Source organism: Amblyomma maculatum, chromosome 11 (assembly GCF_055883805.1).
Source record: "Amblyomma maculatum isolate TAMU_Amacu chromosome 11, ASM5588380v1, whole genome shotgun sequence".
NCBI lineage: Eukaryota > Metazoa > Arthropoda > Arachnida > Ixodida > Ixodidae > Amblyomma > Amblyomma maculatum.
In genome coordinates, this window is record NC_139354.1 from 72,688,530 (window position 1) to 72,715,953 (window position 27,424).

At 43.1% G+C, this 27,424-nt stretch overlaps 1 protein-coding gene across 1 annotated transcript in view; it reads left to right on the forward strand.

Moving 5' to 3' along the window:
• Window positions 1-570: 570 nt before the first annotated feature.
• Window positions 571-27,424, forward strand: part of LOC146174155 (uncharacterized) — a 60,870-nt gene continuing 34,016 nt past the window's right edge. The window contains exons 1-7 of the mRNA XM_084585328.1: window positions 571-586; window positions 3,031-3,194; window positions 9,003-9,092; window positions 10,209-10,341; window positions 10,690-11,265; window positions 14,217-14,276; window positions 26,133-26,254. Coding sequence (XP_084441454.1) covers window positions 571-586; window positions 3,031-3,194; window positions 9,003-9,092; window positions 10,209-10,341; window positions 10,690-11,265; window positions 14,217-14,276; window positions 26,133-26,254 — 1,161 coding nt within the window. The remainder of the gene's footprint in view (window positions 587-3,030; window positions 3,195-9,002; window positions 9,093-10,208; window positions 10,342-10,689; window positions 11,266-14,216; window positions 14,277-26,132; window positions 26,255-27,424) is intronic.

The window sequence follows — 27,424 nt, forward strand, 5'->3', positions numbered from 1 at the left end:
CCACAGCGCTTCGCAATCCTCCACCGGGTTAAAAAACAAAAAAAAAACATTCTTGTGCTGATGGAGCCATACAAACAAGATCGGGGTGTGATCTGATGCCGGTGAGCACCTCCGACAACGCATTCTCTCACCATAACAGGAGTTCGCCACCCTGATGCAGTGATTGACCACAGCGTCCCATGATCAGTCCTATAATACCCTGGCCCTCAGTCTCCAGTGGCTGCGGAGCAACTGACTACGGCGGTGGTCAGACCTGTGACGCAGCGGAGGGCGCTAAGAATATCTGGCCCCGTACAGGCCGCCATTGGAAATTGAGCACGACAACGTTTAATGCTAGACCGTCGCTAGTGAAGCCAGATGAGCAGTACTGTTAGAGGAACAAGAGGGTATGAAATCAGATCTCATAGGCCTTAGTGAGCTTAGGAGTCCGGATGATGCATATACTGCGTTGAAGTGGTGGCATGACAGTGTTAACGAGGTTTACTAGGGAGCAGAGATCTAGGAGTAGGTTTTCTTGTCAATAAAGATATACCTGGCAATATAGAGGAACTCAATAACATTATTGAGGGGATGACAGGCAACGCAAGTAGGCTTAATAGGCGATATAAACCGATGTTTGTACAGGACTACGCACCTACATGTAGTCATGAGGAGCAGGCATTTGAAAGCTTCTACGGTGGTATAGAATTGGCAATGCGGAAAGAAAATACAATAGTGTACTGCAGTAAGTGGCGACTTCTATTCCAAGGTAGAGATAAAAAGAAGCAGGAGACCAGTAAGTGGAAAACTATGGAATTTCTTGTAGGAATAACAGGGGGAGTAACTTGTTCAGTATGCAGAGCGTCAAAAATTAAGAATAATGACTATCTGCTTCATGAAACGGAGGTGCCGGAAGTGGACATGGAAAAACATAAGCAAGGGGAGACTAAAATAAATTTGGCTTCATACTGCATTCTAACCCCACTATTATGTAGCATGTAGATGTAATCGGGAAAGTGTGATTCAGTGACCACAGGATGATGAGGTCTCGAATTAGTCCAAACCTGAAGAGCGAACGAAAGAGATTAACAAAAAAGTCTATCGACAAATTAGCGGTGAGGGAGAGGGCATAAGAGTTCAGGATCTCGCTACAGAACAGGTATTCGGCTCTAAGCGAGGATGACTATTACCCTTGAAGCAAAGAGCAACAACATCAGAGATATCGTTACTGACTGCGCTGTAGAAGTGGGTGGTAGAATAGTCCAAGGAGACGAACGATTTGATTAATAAATAGCAATGTATAAAATCTTCCAAATCAGCAGACCAGATAGAACTGCAGAGATATAAAACTAATCAATAAGCGTAAAGGGGCGGATACAATGAAGTATAAGATGAAAATAATGCATGCTGTGAAGAACGGGGGAAGCATTAAAGCAGTGAAGAAATAATGAAGCATAGGCAGAATCAGAGGTATGCGCTAAGGGACAATGCGAAAAATGTCGTCAGGAATATGTACAAGATAATCAATGTTGCGAGGAGTTCGATATTGATCTGTATAGTATCCGAAGAAGCCAGGACAATAATGAGGTTTGCAGTAGGGAAAAGCAGCCAGGCGTTCCGTCAGTGACGAAGGATGAGGTTAAAAAAACTTTAGATGCTGTGAAAAGAGCGATAGCCACTGGAGGGGATCAGGTAACTGCAGATTTCTTGAAGAGAGAGGGAATATTGCGCTTAAATATCTGGCTTCCCTGTATACGCAAATCATGGTGTGATCGACGGTACCAGAACCATGTAAGAAAGCGACCGACATCTTAATTCATAAGAAAGGGGGTGCTAGGGACCTTATAATGTACAGAACACTCAGGTTACTATCTCTTACGTATAAGGTATTTGTTAAGTTGATCGGATATAAAATCAAAAACCGTATACTTCAATAAAGGAAATGGTTAGGCAGGTCATTGGAAAGGGTACTCTATTTTCGATCATAACCATACCATCAACTACGTGATAAAAAAATGTTCGGAATATATCCACCCTCATGCATTGTATTCATTGAATAAGAAAAATATTTTCGCTTTTCTAATAACTTCGGCAGTCATGTAGCCATTACAAAATCCAGGTATAGACGAGCTGTTCGTGAAAATACTGGAAAATATCTATAGTTGCTGCACAGCAACCATACTTATGCATAAAAAAAGTGAAAATGTTTCTATAAAGAAATGTGTTTAGAAAGGGGACATGATCTCTCTATTACTATTCACGCTTGTTGATAACATTGCCTTGCTGAGTAACTCAGGGGATGAACTGCAAACAATGATTGATGACCTAGACCGTAAAAGCAGAAAGGTAGGATTGGAAATCGATATGCAAAATACTAAGGTAATGTTCAACAGCCTCGGAAAGGAACAGCAGTTTGCGTTAGGTAGAGAAGCACTGGAAGTAGTAGGCGAATATGTCTACTTAGGGCAGGTAATAGCCACAGACTCGGACCATGAAAGGGAAATAACATGGGTAATAAGATTGAGATGGAGGTCATTTGGCAAGTACTCGCAGATTATGAGCAGCAGCTTACCGGTACCGCTTAAGAGGGAAGTATATAACACTTGCATCTTACCTGTTATCCCATATATTGGCTGAAACATGGGGGCTAACAAAAACGACTGTACTTATTGTGAGGACAACGCAGAGGGCTATAGAAAAGAAAGGTATAGGAGTAAGGTTAAGAGATAGGACGCGCCGAGGGGGTCCGAGAAATAACTCAAGTTACTGTCAACGAATGGAAATCAAGAAAAAATAGGCTTGGTCAGTACATGTAGCGCGAAGAGAGGATAACCGATAGTTGCTTATTGTAACACCCTGTATTCCAAGAGTTGAATAGCGTAGCTGGAGAGACAGAAACGTTGGCGGATGAGGTTAAGAAGTTCACAGGAGTCACGATTATGCACCTAGCACAGGACCAGGTTTATTGGAGGCATATGGGTATAAACCGTCGCCCTGCATTGAGTATAGAACGGGTAGATGATGACTAATTAAATAATTTCTTTGGTCCAGCACCAAGGCTTGTTTATCCTCAGATGCTTGAAAGCAGGACTTCAAATGGCGGAAAAGTGCTCAGAATAACCGATGATCTCACGCTGAATCTCGAAAAAAGTACGATTTTTCCAAAAGAATTCTTTGTTTATACAACTCTGGAGAACACACCGATAACTTACCACGTACGTATATTACCACGTTGCACCGAAGTATTTCTAATGTTTTCTTAAGGCTAATGTATGTGCTGGGATATAGTCATTTGTCGTGCCTGCCTCACCTTTGTTAATACATGCAGATGTATCATTCGTCGCCTCGCCTCTGAATGTTAAGCTATAATACGTGAGCGGAGACGCTGAAGGTAATGCAAAAAATCTTGTTCTCTGTACCATTGCTCAACGTGGTAAGAAAGGAAATCTGGAGTACTTTTTGACACCCTTGTCCACTAACCTGCCCCTTCTAGATAGCGTGAAGGTTTTAACACAGAGCCCGCGCATGGATGCCAAAAATTTACTTTAACCGTGTCCTTTTATGACTTCTTTCTTTACTCTGGTATGCTTGAATCGAGTAGGCGTAACGCCTACACAATGACAGTTTGCCGCCATGCTTGGCTGTCCTTCATGCAATATGCTGTATATTGAACCTCTCCTCCCGTTTAACTTGTAGGCATTGCTTTTAAGGCATAACCTGCGAGTTCATAACAGTGAAGAATATGTCTTCTGGAGCGTGACATTTTCCTTAGCGCCATCATTTTATTGCACTGTAATAATCGGTTTGGTTTTGCTTGTGGGGTTTACCGTCCCAAAGCGACTTAGGCTCTGAGAGACGCACTATAGAATTCATTGTAAGAAATTATAAAGGGTCCTAAATCACCTTAACTTTCAAATGAGATTGCAAAACAATGCTGCTGCACGTTTGGGCTCCTACAGCTCGAACCACTCTTTAAATGTTGAACCACAGCTGATGAGTATTTCAAATCTGAATAGTTCATTAACCTTTCTGACCCCTCCGTTTCAGCTGCCGCTTCGTGCAGCATTTATCTGTGCCAGGAAATTTTACCTTGGTTTATAAACTCTTTAATCAAGTTATGGATTCGAGAGGAAGATCTCGAATCGCATTTTTGTTCCGAAGCTGTTATTCGTTTTTTTCTTAGCTATTATATATTAGCTTGTTCTGAATCCGGCACAAGGGCATTGTTTTGTTTTAAGTGAGAGGGTAAGGGCCCGTGTCACAGAAAGGCTGGTGTCGGCATTGGTGTTGTCCGGCATAACGTAAGTGTCCACAATTGATAAAAGAAAAATATTAAAAACATCCTCCGTGCTTGTGAAACGCTATTGCATAAATAATGATGATGTCTCCTCGGCGTTGCATAAACACTTAAAAAACTACTTTAGCGTGTGTGAAAGGCTATCGCATCTAAACCTTAATAGCGGAGCTACGGCGTTCCCCTAGTTTTGTTTAGCAATAATACACACATTCGTGGTCGAAACCTACACCTTTACATCCTGATTACCGCAGTTCTCGAGTTTCGTCTGCACAATGCTGCTGAGTCCATCGCCGTGAATAGCCTTATCTTATAACGTGTGCATTTGCGAACTGCCACTGCAAGTCCCTTTTCAGCAATGGATTGTGGTATAGTTTTGTCATATAAAACGCTGAACAATAATGACAGGCCATTCTACCAGGTTCCTGCTATGTGCCAGTGAACTTGCTGTCTTGTATAAAATAACTCTTTCCCCTTCTTAAATTAAGACAGCAGTATTTAGCCATATCAGGTAACGTTTTAAAGTCATCCACTTCTCTACAATCATATATTGTCTTCGAACAATCCCACACCGTAAAAGCTTCGAATCTTTCATAATATAAAAACTTTGATTTGGCCCATCTTCTTGTATGTCACTTAGCTCCCCGTCATTTGTAGTGAATTGATACAGGATAAATATTGAATAAATCCTTGTGTGCAGGCAGCACTTATACCTGCTAAAGAGCTTAACCCTCGCCATTTTGGAATTGCTAAATATCCTTTCTCCTATATCATACGTGCTGGCTAAAATTGATTTAGGCTTGTGTTAAGAATAAAATTCATGAAAGCGCACAATTGTTTTAGCAAGAAGGCAGTGCAAAAATGAATTTCATTGGTAACACGGAAACATGAAAAGCCTTCAATATATTTTAGGACTTTACAGGTTTGAAGTAAAAGAAAACTACTCTAGAAAGAAGCTGCCCGTTTCTTTGCGACGCAAACAAAACGTTTTCTCTTTCCAGTGTTAGAGTGAAGCAAATGAAATCTTCATATTGTTCTGGCAATTCAGCATTATAATATTCACAGGTTTCTAGTAATTAAGCCCTAATAGTGGCTTTAAAAGCGTAGAGTTTTTTCAGCGCCATCAGTTACTTAATTTCTTGTTCTTCTCATCTATAACTGCAATTTATTTACTAATAACCCCAAAATTCTGTTTTTAAGTCGCACTTAAAACAGAGCGCTCAAATGTATGTTTCTGTTTAGGGTGTATGACATATCCACTTATTTTCGGCACTACGTATTGCGCAACGCGGAGCGGTGAATATACTTACCAGACATCATATGACCAAACATTCTAGAAATTGTATTTACTACAAGAAACTGAAGTTATGTTCAAGGAATTTCACAGCAGAAAGCACCGGGCGAAGAATTTCGCCTTCAGCGCGAATCACTATCGCGGCACATAAAAAAATAAGGTGATAAATAAACGAATTCTTTCATTGGTACAGGACAGAAAGCTTAGGAGCGAGGAGATTTCGCGCTGACTTCACGGCAGGAAGAAATAAATACCTTAAAATCAATCCCCCAATTATGCCATTCCGAAGAGCGTCGTTCTGACTTTTGAATTGTACATTTGTATTCTGAATTCACGTAACGTATGGGAGTAGTCATTATTGATTTGGGAGATATAGCTCCTATCAAGTTACCGGATAATTGGCAGGTTTGCGGCCGTACTATTCAATTAACTGCCTAACACGGTGAAGGTGAGAGCGGCAAGTGGAGAGTTTAGGCTAGGCGCTAGTATCAGAGTGGAAATGCAGGAATTTACATTACTTAGCTGCAAGAAAATTGTTTCAATAAACAATTATTTTATAGTGTTGTGAAGCCATTAGGCATTTCACTTTCTACACTGTATTAGGGCTATATTTCATTTGTCATTGTTGGGAACCGCTTTTGACATGAAAGTTGCTTTAATTCAGAAACGTTTAGAAATAGTAAATAGAGTAAATCTCCTTCCGGCTATCCAAAACACCAAGCAATGATTCAGCAATTAAAATTTTATGCAAGAGCAAATCTAGTTCGATTTGTGACATCTAGTAAAAGCGATGCAAAATGAGAACAGCAAGATAAAGTATGATATCTTCCACACTGCGTGCAATTCTAGAAATATTTTCTTGTTGCGGTGTTACACAGTTGAAAAATAGAACACCTCCACAGAGCTGCATCTCTGTTTCCTCCAGCTAATGCTGCACTGTTCTTAACACATCCATACGGTAGCATAGCAGAGGATACCACGTTGTTCTTTATGGCGACGTACAGGTAGGTACAGCAAGATCAGTGCAGGGGAAAGCAGCAGCACACGTGGTTGTAAGTAAAAGTGTTCAAAGCCAAAGAAACCATTTCTTACTCAACAGAAGCGATCAGGTTTCTCTTAGAAGGACGCCGCTATATATTTGGTCTAAGCACGCAGAAGCCGAAACGGTAACTTCTGAAATTTGCGTGCATACGGTAAACTTTTTTCGACGTTCGTGTTGTACTTTCTGGCACTTTAGACTCGTTATTCCGCTAAGCACACAATGTAAAGTTCTCTAATGGCCATCATTATTGTCGTCTCCCGCTAGAGTTGGAATTTTTAGCTCGGCCGCCTCGACTTCTATGTCGCCCTTCTTTCACGGTTATTTCAACCAAATTCTACAGCAAAAGGGTAACCTCTAATAATGAGGCATTTCCGATGTGCGTTCAACACTTTGAGGACCAGCACTCGTAAAATTTGCATTTTGACACTGTGCTAATCAATGAGCGGTACTACGACCTCTGCTCGTACCACCAGCACAAAAGCCAAGCTCATGCAGGTGATTTCGTATCTGCCGACTAATGTTTAGATTTTTTTTCTTCATTTTTCACGAGACCTTAATACGATGCTGCTTTATAAAACTATCTCCCTTTGAGTATTGGTGTCCACTCAAACCAATGTGCTGCAAATATGCATAATAATATACGGGGTGTGGTGAACGTTTCTTGAAGCTGTTATTAGTTTCAATTGTATTGCGTTTCGTATTGTGCGTCATCCTATGTTAAAACAATATTGAAGGAATATAATATTTTAGTATGATTTAACATTATGACCACTTGTCGGCGACAATACGTAATGCGACACAACGATATCTCTCAAATTCTTTGGAATGTTGAAGGCTTACCATGACATGCATGTCGTCAAACTTCGTAATCATCACCTTTTCATTGTACTCAGCTCGGAAATCTAGGTCTGGCAGCATATAATGTCATAAACATGCTTATCACCAAAATTTGTATGACGTAAAATACATGAATTATTTGTAGTGTAATTTAAAAAATGTAGTGAGAGTCGTATTAGTCCTACATGGTAGTATGCCTAGGTCGAAGAGGAGCGACCATACATTTTCCTAAATAATGTGCAGTAGCTGCAATTAAGATATTGGCAATCCCCCATGATACAAGATCGATATACGCGTTTTGCAAGTGAAATTGTCTTGTGATGTTGACATGCGCGTTAAATTGACTCTGTCTCTATAGCTAAAAAATGAGGCTTTGATAACTGAGGTTTTTTGGTAAAAGCGGTGTGCACCGTGCATACACGAATAACTCTGTATGTCCACAGTCCCTATTATATTGCGGGCCTATAGGAGCATTTCTGACAATCATCGTGCCAAGGACCAAATTATAACGCATGAGACATGCATACTAAAAGAGGCATTGACAGAAAAATTCCTATTCTGGCCGAGAATGTGGACGACATGAGAGTCTACTGAGATATTTTCAAGCGCTTCAGACTTGTTTTCACTCAAGTGATATCTTTAGGTTGAAAACAAAAACGGCTCTCACATTTTTAATTTTGAAATGAGGCTGCCGCAGCGGCTACCTTCAAGAACATTGTGTCCTCGTAAAGCCAGTGTGAACGAGGAAGAGCAACCAAGGCTGCCCTAGAGAACCAGCCAAAGCGGCTGATATCTTCCCAGTGCAACATGAATGAAACCTTACGGTCAGTTCCTAAGGCACTTAGCTTTACTCATATCCCTCGACAAGCAGACAGGCAGAAAATTGCTCCTGTCTAAAACAAATCATAAAATGCTGTTAAAAGTTGCTACAGGTAAAATTGTGGGCTAAGCTCTAAGTATTGTTAATCCAGGGGTGGAATGTGAGTTGTGTGCTGTCAGACACGTACTTCTCGTTAGCTGGATTTAAATTACAATTGTTCCAAAATTACAAAAATGTTTTCTTTTTAAAACTATCAACGTCTGGGTATTGAAAAAATTACCATTTATTGATAAGCGGCTTTAATTATTTGATGTTTGTTAAAAATACAGCAGTTTATTCACTGATACATTTTTAGATTCTATACTACAGATGAGATCAAAAAGAAAAATCACTATAATTGTTTTAAAATACATCTGAAGTTTATAATAATGTGCATATATTATGCATTGGAAACATTTCCAATTTATTTACATTAACCGGAACCGGACCCGTTAGTTACAAGGCATAGATAGGCCTTTCCCCCCGGAGCACTTTACTGTTTATCAGGCTGTTACGTTCAGCTGTGTGAAATCTGCAATCTTTGCGGTTATCTAGTTAAGGTAAAGCTAGCTTGATTTTGTAGATAAAAGTTCCTAGTTGTAAATGCTCACCCGCAGTATTTTTTGGTGAAGAGATTTTATTTCATAGCATTAAAAATATTTCCAATAATGTGTTCCCTGGCTCTATTTTCTTGCAGATGTTGGGAGCCCAGGCGGAAAGGTTTTTGTACCATGACGCAAAAAATTTAGCATCATTGCATGTATCCGATGAAAATGGCCTAGAAATAGTAAGTTCCTAAACTGAAGTGATGAATGCCCTTCTGCTAATTAGGCTGCACATCACTTTTCCTCGTCTGTTGTTGAGATAAAAGGCGAAATAGCGAAAAACGATGAAGCTTTACAGAACATTTACGTTGTTTTATTGTTATGTTTTGAATCTTGTGATAGTGGATGAACGTCTTCGACATTTCATGAAGTACACCCAGTGTTTTTGTTTTTCTGTTTCTTGTTGACTACAAATTTTTAATTTGTACGGATTGTAAATTCATCCACGTCGTAGACATTTGGTACTTTTTTAAGACAACTGGTTTTAATTTCAGGATAAACCAGGACGGCTGTTTGGGAAAAGAGGCCAGAGTCTTTTAACCGTCCATTTTTGGTATTCATTAGGTAGATCGTACCAAACATTATTTCAAAGCTGCCACCAACTAACTCGTGTTCCTATAATTCTGCTTGTGGCCTGGTTCCGAAAATGTCACTGCTATTCAAGAGATGAGCAGTAACCAGAGGAATATTAGCACAACACCGCACCAAGTTTCTGAGGACAGGAAATATTCCCGCAAGTTTTTTCTCAGTTCGTATTGGCATACATGGGAAAAAAATATGCCAAATGAAATCTATAAATATTTGCGTGCGAAAGAAATCACCGGCAATATTGCGTGATTCAAATTGCCCCTGTTCTCTATTTTCCTTCACCAGATATCCCTTGGCGTCTAAGCATAATTATCGTTTTTGGCATCTGTTCCTTGTATGGAAAAGGCTTGGAAGCCTCACTGTAACTAATCAACATTGCATTGTCGATGCCCATGCTATACTTCCTGAAACATTAAAATGTTTCTAGCCAGGGATAAAAAACTGTATTGATTCCAAATTTTTGGCTGCTTCGATAGTCGTGTTCAGCCCTTCAGCTGGATCTTGCTGCTCCTAAATAATCTGTCAATGTTCCTCCATACATTATTACATTCGCAAGAAGATCTTAGGGGAATATCCCTAATATCCTCTAGACGGAAAGAAGTCATTACTGTTCAAAAGTACTGTTGATGCTGTGCACTAATTGTCAAACTTGTAAACAACTGCTTTTAAGATAGAAATTGTTTATTTAAGACTCCATGTGTTTTATACAGGAGGGTACTCTTGGTCACACTCTGCGCATCAAACCAGCAGATCACGAGGAAAGATCAACTGAAGGCCACAGAGTTCACATCTTGTACCACGCAGTTGATTTACAACACGATGAGCTGTCGCTCAATGATTACGGTAAGTGCGCCCTTTCAATACATACTGTGCACCATGTTCAAATTTCAGACGACATCCTTAGCGCAAAAAAAAAACACACGCACACGAGAGAAAAGGCGGGACAAGGGACAAGCGCTACCAACATCTGCCTCATTCTTAAGAAAACTAACAACGCATCAACGTGCCGCGCAAGATACATCGCATTCTGCCTTCGAAAGGGTCTTGTACCATCGGACGTGAGTGCCTTGTTTGGGTTTTTGAGACCATCTCTAGGGCTACTCAGGCGTGTTTGCAGGTGCTTGAAATCTGAACTTTGGCGGCAGGTGCGACGCTGTCAAGACATGTTACGTGTTCTATGTTTTGCCTTAGATCCAGGTCGGCTGACTGAGATTAAGCTGCGTTCGATCAATCAGCTTTCCGCCCGATTGACAGACCTTTGGTGGCGCCTAACCCTTAACTCCGTGCTACTGTCTGAGAGGACCAAGAAACACAAGGAGCCTCAGAAAAAAGATGTGCTGAAGGTGATAGGCGATGTGCAGGTTCCTGACGATGTTAGCGAGGTACTGGAGAAAGGGCCTAAATTCAGCTTTGAGCCGCGCGTTGTAGCACATGAGATGCTTGCGCTGAACCGGCGTATTGCAGGGAAGACTAATGAAGAGGACTCCCAGAGGTGCCTTCTTGATGGGGTGGATGCCTTGATGAAGTCTACGAGCTTCAACTCTACTAGAAGAAGCACGGATTACACAGCCAGCGTGGTTTCTTACTTTCGGCAGAATAAACTGAGACTTCTGCAGTCCGACAAAGAAGGTGGATTTGTGGTTGTTACAGGAGAGGAATACCGAAAAAGGGCGGATGAAGCTATTTCCAAGAACTTTGTGCCTGTGAAGTCCAGTGAGACCAGAGTTAAAGGAAAGGCCGTGGGGTTGTGCAAAAGCTTGGAACTCGGCAAGTTGGCTAACGCGATTGGTGATAGCAGGTGTAACTCCTTATCGGTTTTTTTCACAGCCAAAACACACAAACCGGGCGTACCTTTTCGGTCTGTGGTCAGTGAGAATGGTACCTGGCAGCATGTCCTGAGTTTGTTTCTTAAAAAGCACCTACACACCCTTAGTGTGCATGACCCCTTCTTGACAAAGAGTTCGATCGATGTTGTTAGTTTTCTTAAGAATGAGGCAGATGTTGGTAGCGCTTGTCCCTTGTCCCGCCTTTTCTCTCGTGTGCGTGTGTTTTTTTTTTTGCGCTAAGGATGTCGTCTGAAGCTGAAAACCATCTAGCCCGTCTAAAACTTCTTTTAAACCATGTTCAAATTAGGGGTAATTAAGCTCTTGAAGAGAATAAGGGGTTTAGCCCAGTGCAAGCTTATAAGCGATGCTGAAATTCACATGCTTTATTTAAAGTGGTTTGCCAAAGATGTTAGTAATGAAACAAAACTTAGGCACTTGTCTAATTACTGACTAGAAGAACAAACTGTAAACGCACGTTTTTAGATGTGTACAAAAATTTTAAAGCTTACGAGCAGAGGGATATAGCGTATTACGTTTTACATATATGCAATATTGATTGAAAATCTATCGAAATACACCTGCACCGTTCTAATGCATAAAACAATCACTGCGCTACAATGGGCTTGCCTGTACTTCTCATTAAAGAATTTACCTTGCAATTTAAATAATTGAAGTTAATAGATAAACTTCCCTACATTTTATAGTAGAGCATTGATATTCCATTATGCGAATATAAGGACATCTACAACCTCTATAGTATTTAACTTAAACAACATATTACACTTAACTATACATAGCATGCTGCTCCCATGTACATTAGGGAATCAAGCTATGTGCATGTTACGCTATTCCGGACACTGAAATAAGAGTTACATTACACAGCATAATACGCGCTTACTGTCAGTACTGTTCTTTGCCTGTATTACGATAAAGCATGCTATGTACAACTACTGTACGCACACCATTATATTATAGAAGGGGGCATGTGTTAGCTTCCGCACAAACGCAGCTGTACCAACGAGCATTGCCGCTTAAGAGTAGTCCTCCCATCGGGCACGAATTGCGTTCGACTCAAAGCCTGAAATTAAGGCTCGTGGTAGACATTTCTTATATATAATTTATTTATTTACAGTTTCAATATGATTGCTTATAGATGTTATTATTTACCCTTTTTTATTTATATTTCTTGAATATTCCATGAGACTAGCCACCTTGCCCATTCTGACGCAACTGTACCGTAAATGGTTGAAAGGTTTTTTGAATCCTCAAATTATTATACTTGACTTACCTCAAAACCCCTCTGCAAAATTCCAAAAGTAAGCCATTATTGGGAGCTGAAAATCTCAGGTATTTAACGTTAACCTTTTCATTCTGCATTGCCAAACGGTACGATATAACCTACATTACACTTCTATCTTGACTGCATTCATATTGATAAAAAAGTTGGACCCCCAAAATTTAAGATCAAAAGTTAAACAAATATATCGGATAATCCGCATTGCTGTACATTATACCTAGACCGATTGCATCGACCTTTTCTTGAAGGGATTAAAATAACGACCTGAAACGTAAAAAAAAAATCATGCGGTACATTATCGCACTACCGTGAAGCGCCCCGTTCTGTCATCTCGGTGTTATCATCGTCCCCGTTACGAGGAAATATTTTGAGCCTGCTTGTACGAGGTGGTAGTTGGCTGGCGATATGACCTCTCGTTCCTCGTGGAAGTGTGTTGAGAAGCCACAAGAAACACATCACATGACAAGATTATCAGGACCGCTTCGCTCAGAGAACTCAGGTGAGAAGGGAGACCAACGCTGTTATTGCGTGGACGCTTTGTTTGGTGCTGTCATGCAAAAGACGTCCTAAGCTACTTCCCACTCTTAGTGATTTCTTTGACACAGCCCCGATTAAATGACATGATTGCTCGTCTTATGTGTAAGGCGCCTGGAAAAGCATATTGCTGTGGTCCAGATCTCTAAGACGCCGCTGGCAATGCGGCTTCTATGCTTTAAGATCGGTTGCCTTGGTTTTGTATTCGTGCCCAGGATAGCGTCAGGCAAATTGACGAACCTTCAGGGTAGATGACGTGAGGCCGGAAAAGGTAGTAGCGAAAATGTTGCGATTACTCAGCTGAAGAACAGCTTCTTTTTGTTTAAATGTGTGCCGTCTTCTACGGCTACTGAAAGTATCTACTGACAAAGGAGGCAGTATTGACCTTCTTAGCTGTGAATAAAATTTGTTTTATTTCGCATTATTGGATATTGCGCTTACTGTGTCCACCATATAGTAAGACGATTTAGTGCCGCTGAAAAAATTGTGTTATGCAAACAACGTGGAGTAACCGTTGGTCATAACGCATGCGCAGACCTACTGGCAGCTAATTATATGTATATCTTGACCTGGGATGCAATAGGTATTTTTAGCGCTCGGTATTGCTGTCGTTTGGCCTAAATATTCCTCAAACTTCATAAGCTATATGGCTCAGCGACGCGCTGCAATTCATTCTAAAAACGTTTCTAAAATATTGTCTGGGGCGTTTTATACAAGACATTAGTCAAAGGCTTATATGTGTCCAAAACGCTTAATCTGGGAACTAATATTTTAAGCCTATTGAACATATTACTCAGTTATAGTATTTCAGCAACTCTTTAATAGCAGTGCACTTTTTGAGGCGTTTTGGGGAAGTAAGTTGATGGAGGAGAATCATTTTTAAAAACATGTTCTCTGTCAAAAGCAAGTACTACAGTATACAAGAGGTGATAGTAAAATATAAGTAGAATATTTATAGTAATTTCTGCAATGCATTGGATATCTTTATCGAAATGCAAATGTTTTTCCCACCCTCTGTATGAATTCTAGCGCTGGGTAACGATTTCAATTTTTTTCAACAGGAGTACCACCTAATAACGCAACTTCGCCTTCTTTAGAATCCAGAAGCCTGAAATCCGGAGGTAAGAGAAGCTCAGGTACCAAGAGTAGTTTATTGGGGCAAAGAGAACGGGCATCACAACTGGAAAGACCATAGCACGAGTTATACGGATCTTGGTTGGCAGACTAATGTCTCTGCTCTTTACTAGGCGGTCAAGGCTAACCATTGCTCTCTTTCCCAGAAGCAGGCGTCTCCTAATTTCATGGCTGCAGTCACCTTTCGAGGCAATCTTGGAGCCCAAGAAGAGAAAATCTGTCATAGCTTCCACTCCTTGTCCATTGATGCTCCAAGACTTGATAGGGCAAGACGCCATGATCTTTGTCTTTTTAATGTTCAGTTTAAGCCCAAACTTCTCACTCTCTTCTTGTGCGCGCATCAGAAGTCTCTTGAATTCCACTTCACTTTCTGCCATTAAAGTGGTTTCATCCGCATATCTGAGGTTGTTGATACGTTTTTCAGCAATCATCACTCCAGCTGAAGACTCGTCCAGACCGGCCTTCCTCATGATGCACTCTGTATATAGTTAAATAGGCAGGCCGACAGTATGCAGCCTTGCCTCACTCCTTTCTCAATCGGAAACCAATCAGTAAGACCATGCCCAGTTCTGACTGTGGCCTCTTGTCCTTCATACAGGTTCCTGAGGAGACAGATGAGGTGAATTGGAACTCCCATCTCTTGGAGAGCTTGCCGCAATCTGCTGTGACCTACGCTGTCAAACGCTTTCGCATAATCAATAAAGCAGAAGTAGATGCGTTTCTGGAACTTTCTTGCTTTTTTCATGATACAGCAAAGGTTGGCAATTTGGTCTCTAGTTCCTCTGCCCTTGCGAAACCCAGCTTGCACGTCCGGAAGCTCCCGATGCACATACTGCTGCAGCCTAACTTGGAGGATTTTCAGCATCACCTTACTAGCATGCGAAATAAGCGCGATCGTGCGGTAGTTGCAACAATCTTTGGCACTGCCTTTCTTTGGAATGGGGATGTACACTGACCTCCTCCAATCCTGTGGCCACTGCAGGGTTGTCCAAATCTTCTGACATAATGTATGCAGAATATTAAGAGCGTCATGGTTGAGGTTTTGAAGAAACTCAGCTGGAATGCCATCAATTCCGCTAGTTTTGTTCTTAGCAAGGCTGGCTAAAGCCCATTCAACTTCACTCTTCAGAATGCCCGGCTCGAGATCAGTAATCACAACCGTCGTATGTTGGGTTTGCACATTCGGGTCCTTCTTGTACAGTTCTTCTGTGTATTCCTGCCACCTCTTCTTTATCTCTGAGTCTTCAGGGAGGTCCTTGCCTCGTTTGTCCTTTACCACGCCCAGCTCAACACAGAAGCTTCCTTTGATATCTGATTGTATTATACAGAGCTCTTGTGTTCCTTATTTGGCTGTTGTCCTCAACTGCTTGGCACTGTATGTTCAGGAAGACATTCTTATCTCTCCTTGCTATTTTCTGAAAATCTGCATTGAGAACCTTGTATCTTTCTCTTTCCCCCATAACTTTTGCCATCCTCCTTTCCTCAGCTATTTGCAAAGCCTCTTCAGATAATCAGTTTGCTTTCTTGCATTTTTTTTGCTTTGAAACCACCTTAGTAGCAACTTCATGTATTATATCACGAACATCAGTCCACATCTTTTCGGGCTCTCTGTCTTCTAGATCTAATTCTTGAAATCGATTCCTCACTTCCACAGCATATTCTAATGAAATTTGATCCAGATGATACCTGAAAGGCCTTCCAGTTTTCTGCGTTTTCCTCATTCGAAGCTTAATTTTGGCAACAAGAAGCTGATGATCGGTGCCACAATCGGCCCCAGGCCTTGTTTTTACTGCTTGTATTGCGCTTCTCCATCTCTGCCGACAAAGAATATAGTCCATCTGATTCCTGTACAGACAGTCCGGTGAAGTCCATGTGTACAGGCGCCTCTTGTGCTGTTGAAAATGAGTATTCCCTATGGTTAGGTCGTTTTCTTGACGAAACTCTACTAGCCTCTGCCCAGCTTAATTTGGCTCGCCAATACCGAACTTGTCTATAATTCCGAATATTTGTCACTCCCGACCTTAGCATTCCAGTCTCCTATGAGAAAAACGACGTCTGATGATGGGGTGCAGTCTAAAAGGCATTGTAGGTCCGCATAAAATCTCTCAACGTCCGCTTCTTCAGCAGTAGTGGTCGGTGGATAGACTTGGATAACTGTGATGTTGAAAGGGTGACATTGGATCCGAAATGAAATCATTCGGTCGTTTTTGGGGTTGTACCCTAGCACTGCTTTGCCCATTCTTCTGTTTACTATGAGAGCGACCCCATTCCTTCTCTTGGATTCGTGCCCACAATAAAAGACATAATGGTCGCCGGAGTTAAATTCTCCCATTCCGGTCCACTTGAGCTCGCTGATACCCAAGATATCAATGTTCAATCTGTCCATTTCTCGCTTGACGACATCCAGTTTACCTTGCGTCATAGATCTTACATTCCATGTTGCGATGTGATATATCTCCTTGCAACATCGGACTTTCCGGTCGCTTCCCGACACATCCACAGCTGAGCGTCCTTTTGGCTTTAGCTCAGCCGCTTCATTCGTCCTGGAGCTTCTAGGAATCGCCCTTTGTTCATCCCCAGTAACATGTGGGACGCCTTCCACCCTGGGGGCTCATCTTCCGGCGCCATATCTTTAATGGTATTGTGACTGGCCATAGGGTTTTCTTGGCAGGAAATACTGGAGTGGGTTGCCATTACCTTCTCCAGTGAATCACATTTTGTCAGAACTCTCTGCCGTGACCTGTCTATCTTGGGTGGCCCTACACAGTAGGGCTCACAACTTCATCGAGTTTCGCAAGCCCCTCCGTTACGACAAGGCAGTGATCCATGAAGGGGAACCTGATCCTTACATAGTTCAATACTGAGGTGAAGAATCTGACCTTAACAATAATGATAAAAAACTATAAACATATGTAAAACTTTTAGAAACATTCACAACTCAGAACGTCTTGCAGAACTCCCATTTGTGAAAGAAAAAAAAATTACATAAAGCCGGTGAAACAAAAGAACCTATACATATACCAGCTTCCTGCAGAAACAAACTGCTGGTCGGTTATTATAAAGCAGATTGTAGGTAAAATTGAAAAATGCCTACCATATTATCAACGTAGACGCCCACAATGTTCTGAAAACAAACACGGTCATTTCTTTTATTGCGATCTCTGATAGCATTAGGCAAGGATTCGCGAGGAAGAAGAAAAAAAATCAACAATGTTCTTTGCAAAGGCGCGATAAATATCTGGTTTGTGACTTTAGAAAAAGGTCAACTTAAGTCTTATGTTTTCGTAAAAAACAAGTCTTCTTTTATCAGATATATATAAATATCAAACAAGTACAGGCTTAGCTGCGTCTGCTGTTACGACCATGCATCCGCATTTGCGCGCTCTATTGTTCGCCTGTGGGCATGGATAAGTGCTGTGAATATGTGGTGATGGTCCAATGGCTCTAAGTGAGCCTGTTTCCAGGAATCCTGTTTTGTAAGCCTGTTTTGCTTTGTGGACTCCCTGCAAATGCCAAATTGACCCTGTCAAGAGAACGTCTGGAAAAACACAAAGAAACGTCCCCCTGCGGGAAATGCAGGAAGTGCTTTCTTTCTTTTGTTCACCCTTCCAGTCGAGAAGCCCTATCGTCCAGTGAGGAATGCCTACTTTCCAAAGGAGACGACAGAGTGACATGTCCGCTGACGTGCAGGACAAGAAAGGAGCATGACGCATACAGCCATTAAGTGATTTCCCAGGAATGCAGGAAAGATTTGCAATTGTCGAAAACGGACAATGCTGGGAGCGTATGCGGCGCCCACGTGCACTTGGGTTTCTGAGAAGTAAACCCACTTGTCAGAACCAGCCTGTGGTTTCTTTGCTGAAGAATAGAAATGTACCTCCTCTCCTCGCCGTTCCCAAGCTTTTCCCGCCAACAAGTGATCACGCCCAACGAATTAATGCCGGACCAGTCAGTGCTTCAGACCATCAGTGCAGTGATGTGTTCGATTGGATGCCGATATCTGAGGGGCGTGCCCTGGATTTGGTTGGTCAGCATCTTCAGAGAGGGGCTGGACATAGGGGGTTTTAAGGACGCTGCAGAGCACGAAATGTCGCTCTGGGCCCTGGGTAAACGGCTCATCCAGTCGCTTCTCGCTATGAACTCTTAACGCTTGCCATTTTACTGATGTACCCTTCTTTTTCGTGTAAATAATCTTGTAAATAACTTTCTTAAAGTGCCATTAAACCTGCTTGTACATATTTCACCAACTTCGAAGATTCAATCCTACTTCAACCCCGAGTCTCTGCACGCTACCAAGTGAAGGCCGGGTCGACGTAGCCCCAGCGTCACGACAACTGGTGACCAGCGTTGGGATCTGGATCTACAAGCTACAACAACTGGTGACCAGCGTTGGGATCTGAATCTACAAGCCACAACATCTGATGACTGGAGGTGGGATCTGGATCTACAAGCTACAACATCTGATGATTCGAGGTGGATCAGAATCTACAAGCCACATCTTGTGATCGGAGGTGGCATCTCAAGCAACAAGCAGGCGCAACAATCGGCCAACAAGAAAGCAGCTCGGAACATCGATCGCATGTGTGGGTGAGTGCTTGGCTTTTCTTCTGATGTGGACCAGGTTCTAGAACAGGGTTAGATTTTAGAACTGGTAAAAAGTGTTGAAACGCCTTTAGGTTTGGTAGTTTGCACTGTTGTTTTGGAAGTAGCCGACACTCGGAGCGATCATGGACCTACAAAAGCTGCAGAAACCGGAACTGTTGCAATTGTGTGAGGAATTGGGAATTGATACAAGTGGTTTGGCACGAAAACCTTTGATTATAAAGGCAATCACAGATTTGGGAACCGATGATGAGGAGCTCAGTGAAGCATGGAACCTCATCGGTCAAAAAAAGGAGCAGCTCAGACAGCAGAAAGAGCGGGAAAAAGAGGAAAAAAGGCGTGAGCGTGAACTTGAGAGGGAAAAAGAGGAAAGGGAGCGTGAACTTGAGAGGGAAAAAGAGGAAAGGGAGCACGAACGTGAGAAGCTTGAAAGAGAAGCAAAAAAGCTGGACCAAGAAATTGAGCTCCGGAAATTAGAACTAGAGTTGAGCAAGAGGTCGGGCGATTGTCCCCAGCTAGCGGTACCTCGTCTCAACAAGGAGGCAGATTTCAAGATGTCAAAGTACATGCAGCCATATGTGATATCAGGGGATATCGGTCTGTATCTGGCTAACTTTGAGCGAACCTGCGAAAAACTGTCCTTCCAGCGAGACACTTGGTCTCAGAGATTATTGACGGTTCTGCCCAGCGAGGCAACGGAGGTTGTCGCGCGGCTAAGCAAGGAGGACGCGGACAACTACGAGAAGGTCAAAGCTTGCCTTCTGAGAAAGTATAGGCTTAGCGCCGAGGCGTTCAGACAACGTTTTCGGAACGCTACTAAGTCCAGGGACGAGAGTTAGCCTGAATTCCTGTACAATTTAAGAGTAAATTTGGGCGAGTGGCTAAAGAGCACAGATTCCTACAGTGATAGGGACGCTGTAGTCGAGCGAATTCTTTTGGAGCAGTTTTATAACTGCCTCCCAGAAAAAGAAAGAAATTGGTTACAGGACCGAGGCGAAATCAAGTCGGCAACTGAAGCTGCCGAATTTATTGAGGAGTATGCTTCGCGCCGACAATTCAGCAACCCAGCAGTGGATAGGCCCCGCAATCCCAAGTTCAGTGTGAAAAACCGTCAGGAAAGGCACTTTGCTAGAGTTGGAAACGAAGAAATGAAGGTTTCTTCAGGCAAATTCCCTAGAAAGGACGGCAGTGAGAAAAGTGGGGAAGTGACCAACGTGCAGAACACAAAGAATAAGCTTGAGGCTAGGAAGCCGCTCACATGCTTTAGGTGTAATGAGCAGGGTCACATTGCCGTCAACTGCCGGAAAGAAAAGATTGCTTTCTCGTATGTCAGGGACTGCGATGAAAATATGCAGCTTTTAGAACCCTACCTGCATGACCTAGTAGTCAACGGGAAGCCTTGCAAGGTACTGCGCGATTCGGCCGCAACGATGGATGTTGTCCATCCGGCGTATGTATCGCCTTCCGACTATACAGGACAGTGTGCATGGATCCGACAGGTAGTTGAGGAACAGAGTGTGTGCTTGCCGATCGCGAACGTGGTCATCGAGGGCCCTTTCGGCGAATTAACAACCGAGGCTGCCGTTTCAGGAAAGCTTCCTAAGTGCTATCCGTATTTGTTCTCCAACAAATCGGACATGCTGCTGCGAAAGAGGGGCATCCTTTTCGGAGACAGAGTTGTGCAAGCATTAACACGTTCAAAGGCGCGAGAACTAGCTACACTGCTCATTCCAGAAAAATCCACAGCGGAGGAAACGGCAGTTAAAACAGTGGTAAATGCGGAAGATAGCAGGTCAGAAAACTTTGAGAGCGAGGCATCTCAGATATGTCAACTTGAAAGGGAGCTTGATGAGACGCGGAATGAGGACGTTCTTGAGAGTAACCTCTTGCCGCCAGTGTCTGGTAATCTCACGAGACTTTTAAGTGGAACCCGAGAGGACTTAGCTATAGAGCAAGCCAATGATCCCAAGATACAGGAGATAAGGGAGCGCCACCGCGCCACTAAGACAGCAAACAATATTTCTTTCGAGATGAGAAAGGGAGTGCTGTATCGCTTATTCAAGGATAAGCGCGGAGTAGAGCGGGACCAATTAGTCGTTCCCCAAAAGTACCGCGGAGACTTACTGCGACTTTCCCATGGCAGCTCGTGGTCATGTCACCTTGGAATAAAGAAAACAAAGCAGAGGCTGTTGCAAGAATACTATTGGCCTGGATGTTTTAAGGACACGGAAAATTTTGTACGGTCATGCGACACGTGCCAGCGGGTTGGAAAGGCGCAAGATAAGTGAAAAGCTCCGATGGTGTTAGTACCAATCATTACCGAGCCGTTTCACCGGTTAGTAATAGATGTAGTTGGGCCGCTTCCTGTGACAGAGTCAGGGTACCGTTATATCCTCACTATGTTATGCCCAGCCACAAAGTTTCCAGAGGCTGTTCCGCTGCGCGAGGTGACGTCCGAGAGTGTAGTGGATTCGCTGCTGTCAGTGTTTGCACGAGTTGGATTCCCTTCCGAGGTCCAAAGTGATCAGGGTAGCGTTTTCACGAGTGTTCTCACCACCTCATTTCTCGAGCGATGCGGCATTAAGGTAGTGCATAGCTCGATCCATCATCCGCAGAGCAACAGCGTAGAAAGATGGCACTCTGTTCTCAAACGAGTTCTGAGGGGACTGTGCTATGAAAAACAAGCGCGAATGGGATACCTGCCTGCCTGCAGCGCTTTTCGCTTTGCGGTCAGTGCCGCACGAATCCACTGGATTTAGCCCAGCCGAGTTGGTGTACGGAAGGTCACTGCGCTCACCTTTGCGAATGGTGCGCGAAGCCTGGGAGGGGCGCGGAGAAGACCCAACAGTAGTAGAATTCATTCTGAACCTCTTGAATCGCTTACATAACACTAAGGAACTCGTTGAGGCCAGCATGAAGTCAGTCCAGGCTCGTTCCAAGGTGTACTATGATAAGACAGCCCGTCAAAGGACGTTTTGTATCGGGGACCAGGTGATGTTGCTGAGAAGTTCAAGGCAGAATAAGCTCGAAGTACAGTGGGAAGGACCGGCTGAAGTCGTTGCAAAGCTTTCTAACACTAACTACGCAGTGAAAATTCCCGGTAGGCGTAAAGAAGTGCGCATTTATCATTGCAATCTTATGAAGCCTTATGTGCAGAGGGAAGCCGTGGTAAATCTAACGTTAAACCTTCCCGAGGAGATGGGGGACAACTTGATTTGCCTCAGCGGAAAAGGAAGCAACGCTCAGGAGCTTCTCAGAAAGACGGAGCAGAGAGGAGAACTAAAGAAATCCCAGCTGTCCGATCTGGGCGAAATAATAACAGAGTTTGAGGCCTGCTTCGTGGACAGGCCAGGCAGGACTGATTTGACTGAGCACGATATTGAGCTGACTTCAGACGTGCCAGTGCGATCAAGGTGCTACCGATTCTCTCCAAGGCAAAGAGAAATTCTGGATAGGGAAGTAAATCGCATGCTGGAATTGGGAGTAATAAAACCCTCGAAAAGCAATTATGCTTCGCCTATGATCTTAGTAGAAGCTCCAGGTAAAGACCCTAGGCCTGTGGTAGACTACCGAAAGCTAAATTCTCTCACCTGGGATCAAGTGTATCCTATTCCGAATATTGAGGAGAGAGTAGAACAGGTCAGTAGAGCGGCATATGTGACTACGCTGGACCTTACTCGAGGATACTGGCAAGTACCGCTCACTGAACGCGCCAGCAGATACGCGGCTTTCGTCACTCCGACGGGCAGCTACCAGCCAACAATGATGAGTTTCGGACTCAAAAATGCTCCATTTTGTTTTTCCCGACTCATGGATAGGGTTTTAAATGGGTGTGAAACATTCGCGGTGCCTTATTTAGATGACATTGCGGTTTTTTCCGACTCATGGGCGGACCATATGGTACATCTAAGAGCTGTACTGAGCCTTTTGCGTCAAGCTGGACTAACCGTAAAGGCCGAGAAATGTTGCCTGGCAAGGGCGACCGTGGACTACTTGGGTCACAATGTAGGTCAAGGTTTCAGGAAACCCAGCGAGATTAAGATTTCTGCGGTAGCAGACTACCCGCGGCCGAGCACGAAGACGGAAATTCGAGCATTCCTGGGTCTGACGGGATACTACAATCACTACATCCCTAACTATTCAGCTTTGGCTAGCCCTCTGACCGACGCTCTCCGCAAGACAGAACCGACAAATGTAGTCTGGGACGAACAAAAGGAAGCCTCCTTCGTAAACCTGAAGGCTGTGCTGATTAGCCGTCCGGTATTGCGAGCTCCAGACTATGACCGAGAATTCACGGTCCAGTGTGATGCCAGTGATCGAGGGCTAGGTGCTGTTCTCTCCCAGAGAGATGACGACGGTAATGAGCACCCCGTGCTCTACCTGAGCAGAAAACTGAGTTCTAGAGAGAGGGCTTATTGCGCGTCAGAGAAAGAGTGCGCTTGCATTGTATGGGCCATTCAAAAATTGCAGTGCTATCTTGGAGGGGCCAAATTCACCGTAGAGACGGACCATTGTCCCCTGGCTTGGCTGCAAACTGCGACATCGAAGAACAGTCGCCTTCTTAGGTGGAGCTTGATTTTACAGCAGTACAATTTTGAAATAAGATACAAAAAGGGGAAGTTAAATGGGAATGCGGACGCGCTTAGCCGCTCTTTCTAAGCGGTCCGAGATGTTCCTCACCATGTATCCAAATTGATAATCAGGTTTTTTTTTTTTTTTCGTGCGCTTGTATATGTGTGGCTATGTAAAGCAGCACGTTTGGTTTTCTAGGAATACGTGGGTCCTGAACGTCTTGAGAGTGGGCTTTTCTCGAACAACAATGGCAGTTTTCTTTTGACCTGGTCACTTCAGACGGGAGCCGAGTGCTTGCTTCGACATGTGGTTGAGTTTCAGACAGCTCGAGCAATTTGGCCTACGACAATCAAGACAACGCGACAAGCAACAGCGAGCTTCAAGCGTTCACGTGCAGGCCATTAAGTCGTCTCTTCATGCAGCAGCTGCGGCTGCTGCCCTCCGAGACTCTTCTGGCGGGGGAGGAGGCTGTTACGACCATGCATCCGCATTTGCGCGCTCTATTGTTCGCCTGTGGGCATGGATAAGTGCTGTGAATATGTGGTGATGGTCCAATGGCTCTAAGTGAGCCTGTTTCCAGGAATCCTGTTTTGTAAGCCTGTTTTGCTTTGTGGACACCCTGCAAATGCCAAATTGACCCTGTCAAGAGAACGTCTGGAAAAACACAAAGAAACGTCCCCCTGCGGGAAATGCAGGAAGTGCTTTCTTTCTTTTGTTCACCCTTCCAGTCGAGAAGCCCTATCGTCCAGTGAGGAATGCCTACTTTCCAAAGGAGACGACAGAGTGACATGTCCGCTGACGTGCAGGACAAGAAAGGAGCATGACGCATACAGCCATTAAGTGATTTCCCAGGAATGCAGGAAAGATTTGCAATTGTCGAAAACGGACAATGCTGGGAGCGTATGCGGCGCCCACGTGCACTTGGGTTTCTGAGAAGTAAACCCACTTGTCAGAACCAGCCTGTGGTTTCTTTGCTGAAGAATAGAAATGTACCTCCTCTCCTCGCCGTTCCCAAGCTTTTCCCGCCAACAAGTGATCACGCCCAACGAATTAATGCCGGACCAGTCAGTGCTTCAGACCATCAGTGCAGTGATGTGTTCGATTGGATGCCGATATCTGAGGGGCGTGCCCTGGATTTGGTTGGTCAGCATCTTCAGAGAGGGGCTGGACATAGGGGGTTTTAAGGACGCTGCAGAGCACGAAATGTCGCTCTGGGCCCTGGGTAAACGGCTCATCCAGTCGCTTCTCGCTATGAACTCTTAACGCTTGCCATTTTACTGATGTACCCTTCTTTTTCGTGTAAATAATCTTGTAAATAACTTTCTCAAAGTGCCATTAAACCTGCTTGTACATATTTCACCAACTTCGAAGATTCAATCCTACTTCAACCCCGAGTCTCTGCACGCTACCAAGTGAAGGCCGGGTCGACGTAGCCCCAGCGTCACGACACTGCATTATCTATTTTTCATAACTGTAGTTCTTAAAAGTATATCTGGCTCAGCATTTTTGCCGAGCAATACTTTCAAAGCAGTTGTTATGCTTTTCGCAATCTGCTTACCAAGAGGGGCAAAACAGACTCCTAACCGAAGTGAATTTCACTGTTCTTAGGTTTTGGAGATTTCACTCTAATAGACTTACTTTTCTTTTACACTGCCTCGGCTACTCTTTCTGAGCTACTCGGCTACTCTTGAGACATCTACACAAACCGGCCCTCTTTATTCCATTCCACTTTAACATTTGTGCTTTATTCTTGAACGGGTATTATTTCAGCTGATTCATTAGTATTAGAAAAATAGGCGACGTCTTCACAGCATGAACATGCGGGCTAGAGTAGAGTGATACAAAAGCAAATTATAACATCTATGTGATGTTATGTTCATCCATTATGGTAGCACATTGTCCGTGAGGAGATTTCAGCTTTCACCAAATGTGTTCATGCCAAAAACCAGGTGCACAACGCCGTATTAATAGAAGACATCTTTTTTCACACTGATATATGAGGGCCGATGTTTTCTGTGATCACTGCTGCAGCGTTGCGTTAGCTTTGCCTGAATACAAAAAAACCTCCTTCGAATTTTTTAAGATGCCTTCAGAATTACGACCAGATTTATTGCTTCCAGTGGTCCAATTTATTTCATCATTTAGTAAACAATATAGACGAATGGAATTTCTAAATTCAAAGTTTTGTGCGTGACGGAAGAATTTCACTTATATTTGATGTTACGCAATGGACTTCAAATTGTAAAAGCTTCACAACCTAGGATTTGAATGCAGTCTTATTCCATTTCGAAGTATAATGTGCGAAAACGTTGGAAAAAAAATGGAATGTATGCAGTGCTGAAATGCCTGCCGGTCATACACGCGTTAGAATGACTCAAATTATTGCTCTAGTAGATCCTACTTGCAATTGAGAGTAACTCCGTAAAGAAATGTTCAAAACGTACAGCGTGCACTGAATCTTTCTTGCACATACCATTTCAAAGTTAGGTGGGTTTTCCCATGAATACTTGAAGAAAAGTTGAACACATCTCCACTGGGAAGCCACACACTTATTTTATTTTTAGAAACACATGTCAATGTTTGCATTTTAGTGAGTGATGTAGCAACGCCATTAGAAAATGTCTGTCTCTTTCATTAAAGTCTAAACTTCTAATTCCAAATATGCACAGGGGATCGCCTTCCGGACAAGATATACCCAGAAGTGCATATCGTTGCAGACTTTGAGTTCTGCAAGGAGCTCAGCTTCAACGTGCCTAAGATTCTGAAGTATTTGGCAATAATGGGAAATTCGGTAAGTTATATGTCACCACATCAGCTGATAAGTACAATGCCCATCAAGATGTGCAATGTTAACGCGGCACGTAAAGGAGCTCGTGCGAAGAAGCTCCTGTGACATCCTTAGGTCCGGAATCTGCCAGAAAAAATGATACAAGATATTCACATTAAGGTCAAGATTGAAGAGTGCTAAAAAAAGCTATGATGTATTTACTACTGATTCAAAAGTACTGATGTTTTTTAACATAATGCGGTTTATATTAAGGTTTTTGATACCAAGTCAAATTCCTATTCGTGCAGAACGAGCACGCAACTAATTGGCCAGAAATAGAGTTTAGCAAGTGTGTAATGGTCCTCCTGCAAACTCTTTAGAGGTGTGTGTATCGTAGTATAAATGTGTATGACTACTGCAGGCGCGTACATAAAAAGAGAAAAAACAAAAATAGGCTTTATCAAATTTCACCCCAGATGCGAAGATCAAGCAATCTTCATTTTGTTACAGATTTTGAAATGAATCAATACTAAATATTAACTAATATTTACGTACAGCATATAATTTTATTAACGTGGAAAGAACGGATAGTTGATCTTGACATGACGATTACATATTTTAAAGCAAAAAACGTTGAGCAACACACGAGGGCAGCGCTGCTTCCAGCAACAGAAAAATAGAGAGGTGTTGAGGCCCTTCAAATGCATAACGAAGGCAATAATTGCGTTAGCAAGCAGTGCCTCTGCATTCTTACCTTGAAAACATTCGGAATATCTGAGCAGTAGGATACGTGCATTCTGGTAATTCTGGCGTTGTAACGGATGCGAATGTATGGGGCACGCGCTTGCGTGAAGGTGTTATCAGTCTCTTATTGTATATATTTGATGTTCTTGCTATAAAAAATCACTTGAACCTCTGCGTCCGCCTTGCGTCTGCCTCCTTTCTTCATTATGTGGTTTTACGCTGAAATATGCATTCGTCATATCATTTGGCTTTAAATAACAGAATTTTCTTTGTACGGAAGGTACTTGTTTTCTTTCTGTCTCTTGAAAATCAGATCCCATTAACATTACATACACCTTAAGCCTGATGTCACGCGTTTTGTTTAAACGCACAGCACGGAATAATATTTGTCAGCCAATGACTGCTTGACTACATGAGATGGTATTGTGGCAAAACGAATATAGCAAATAC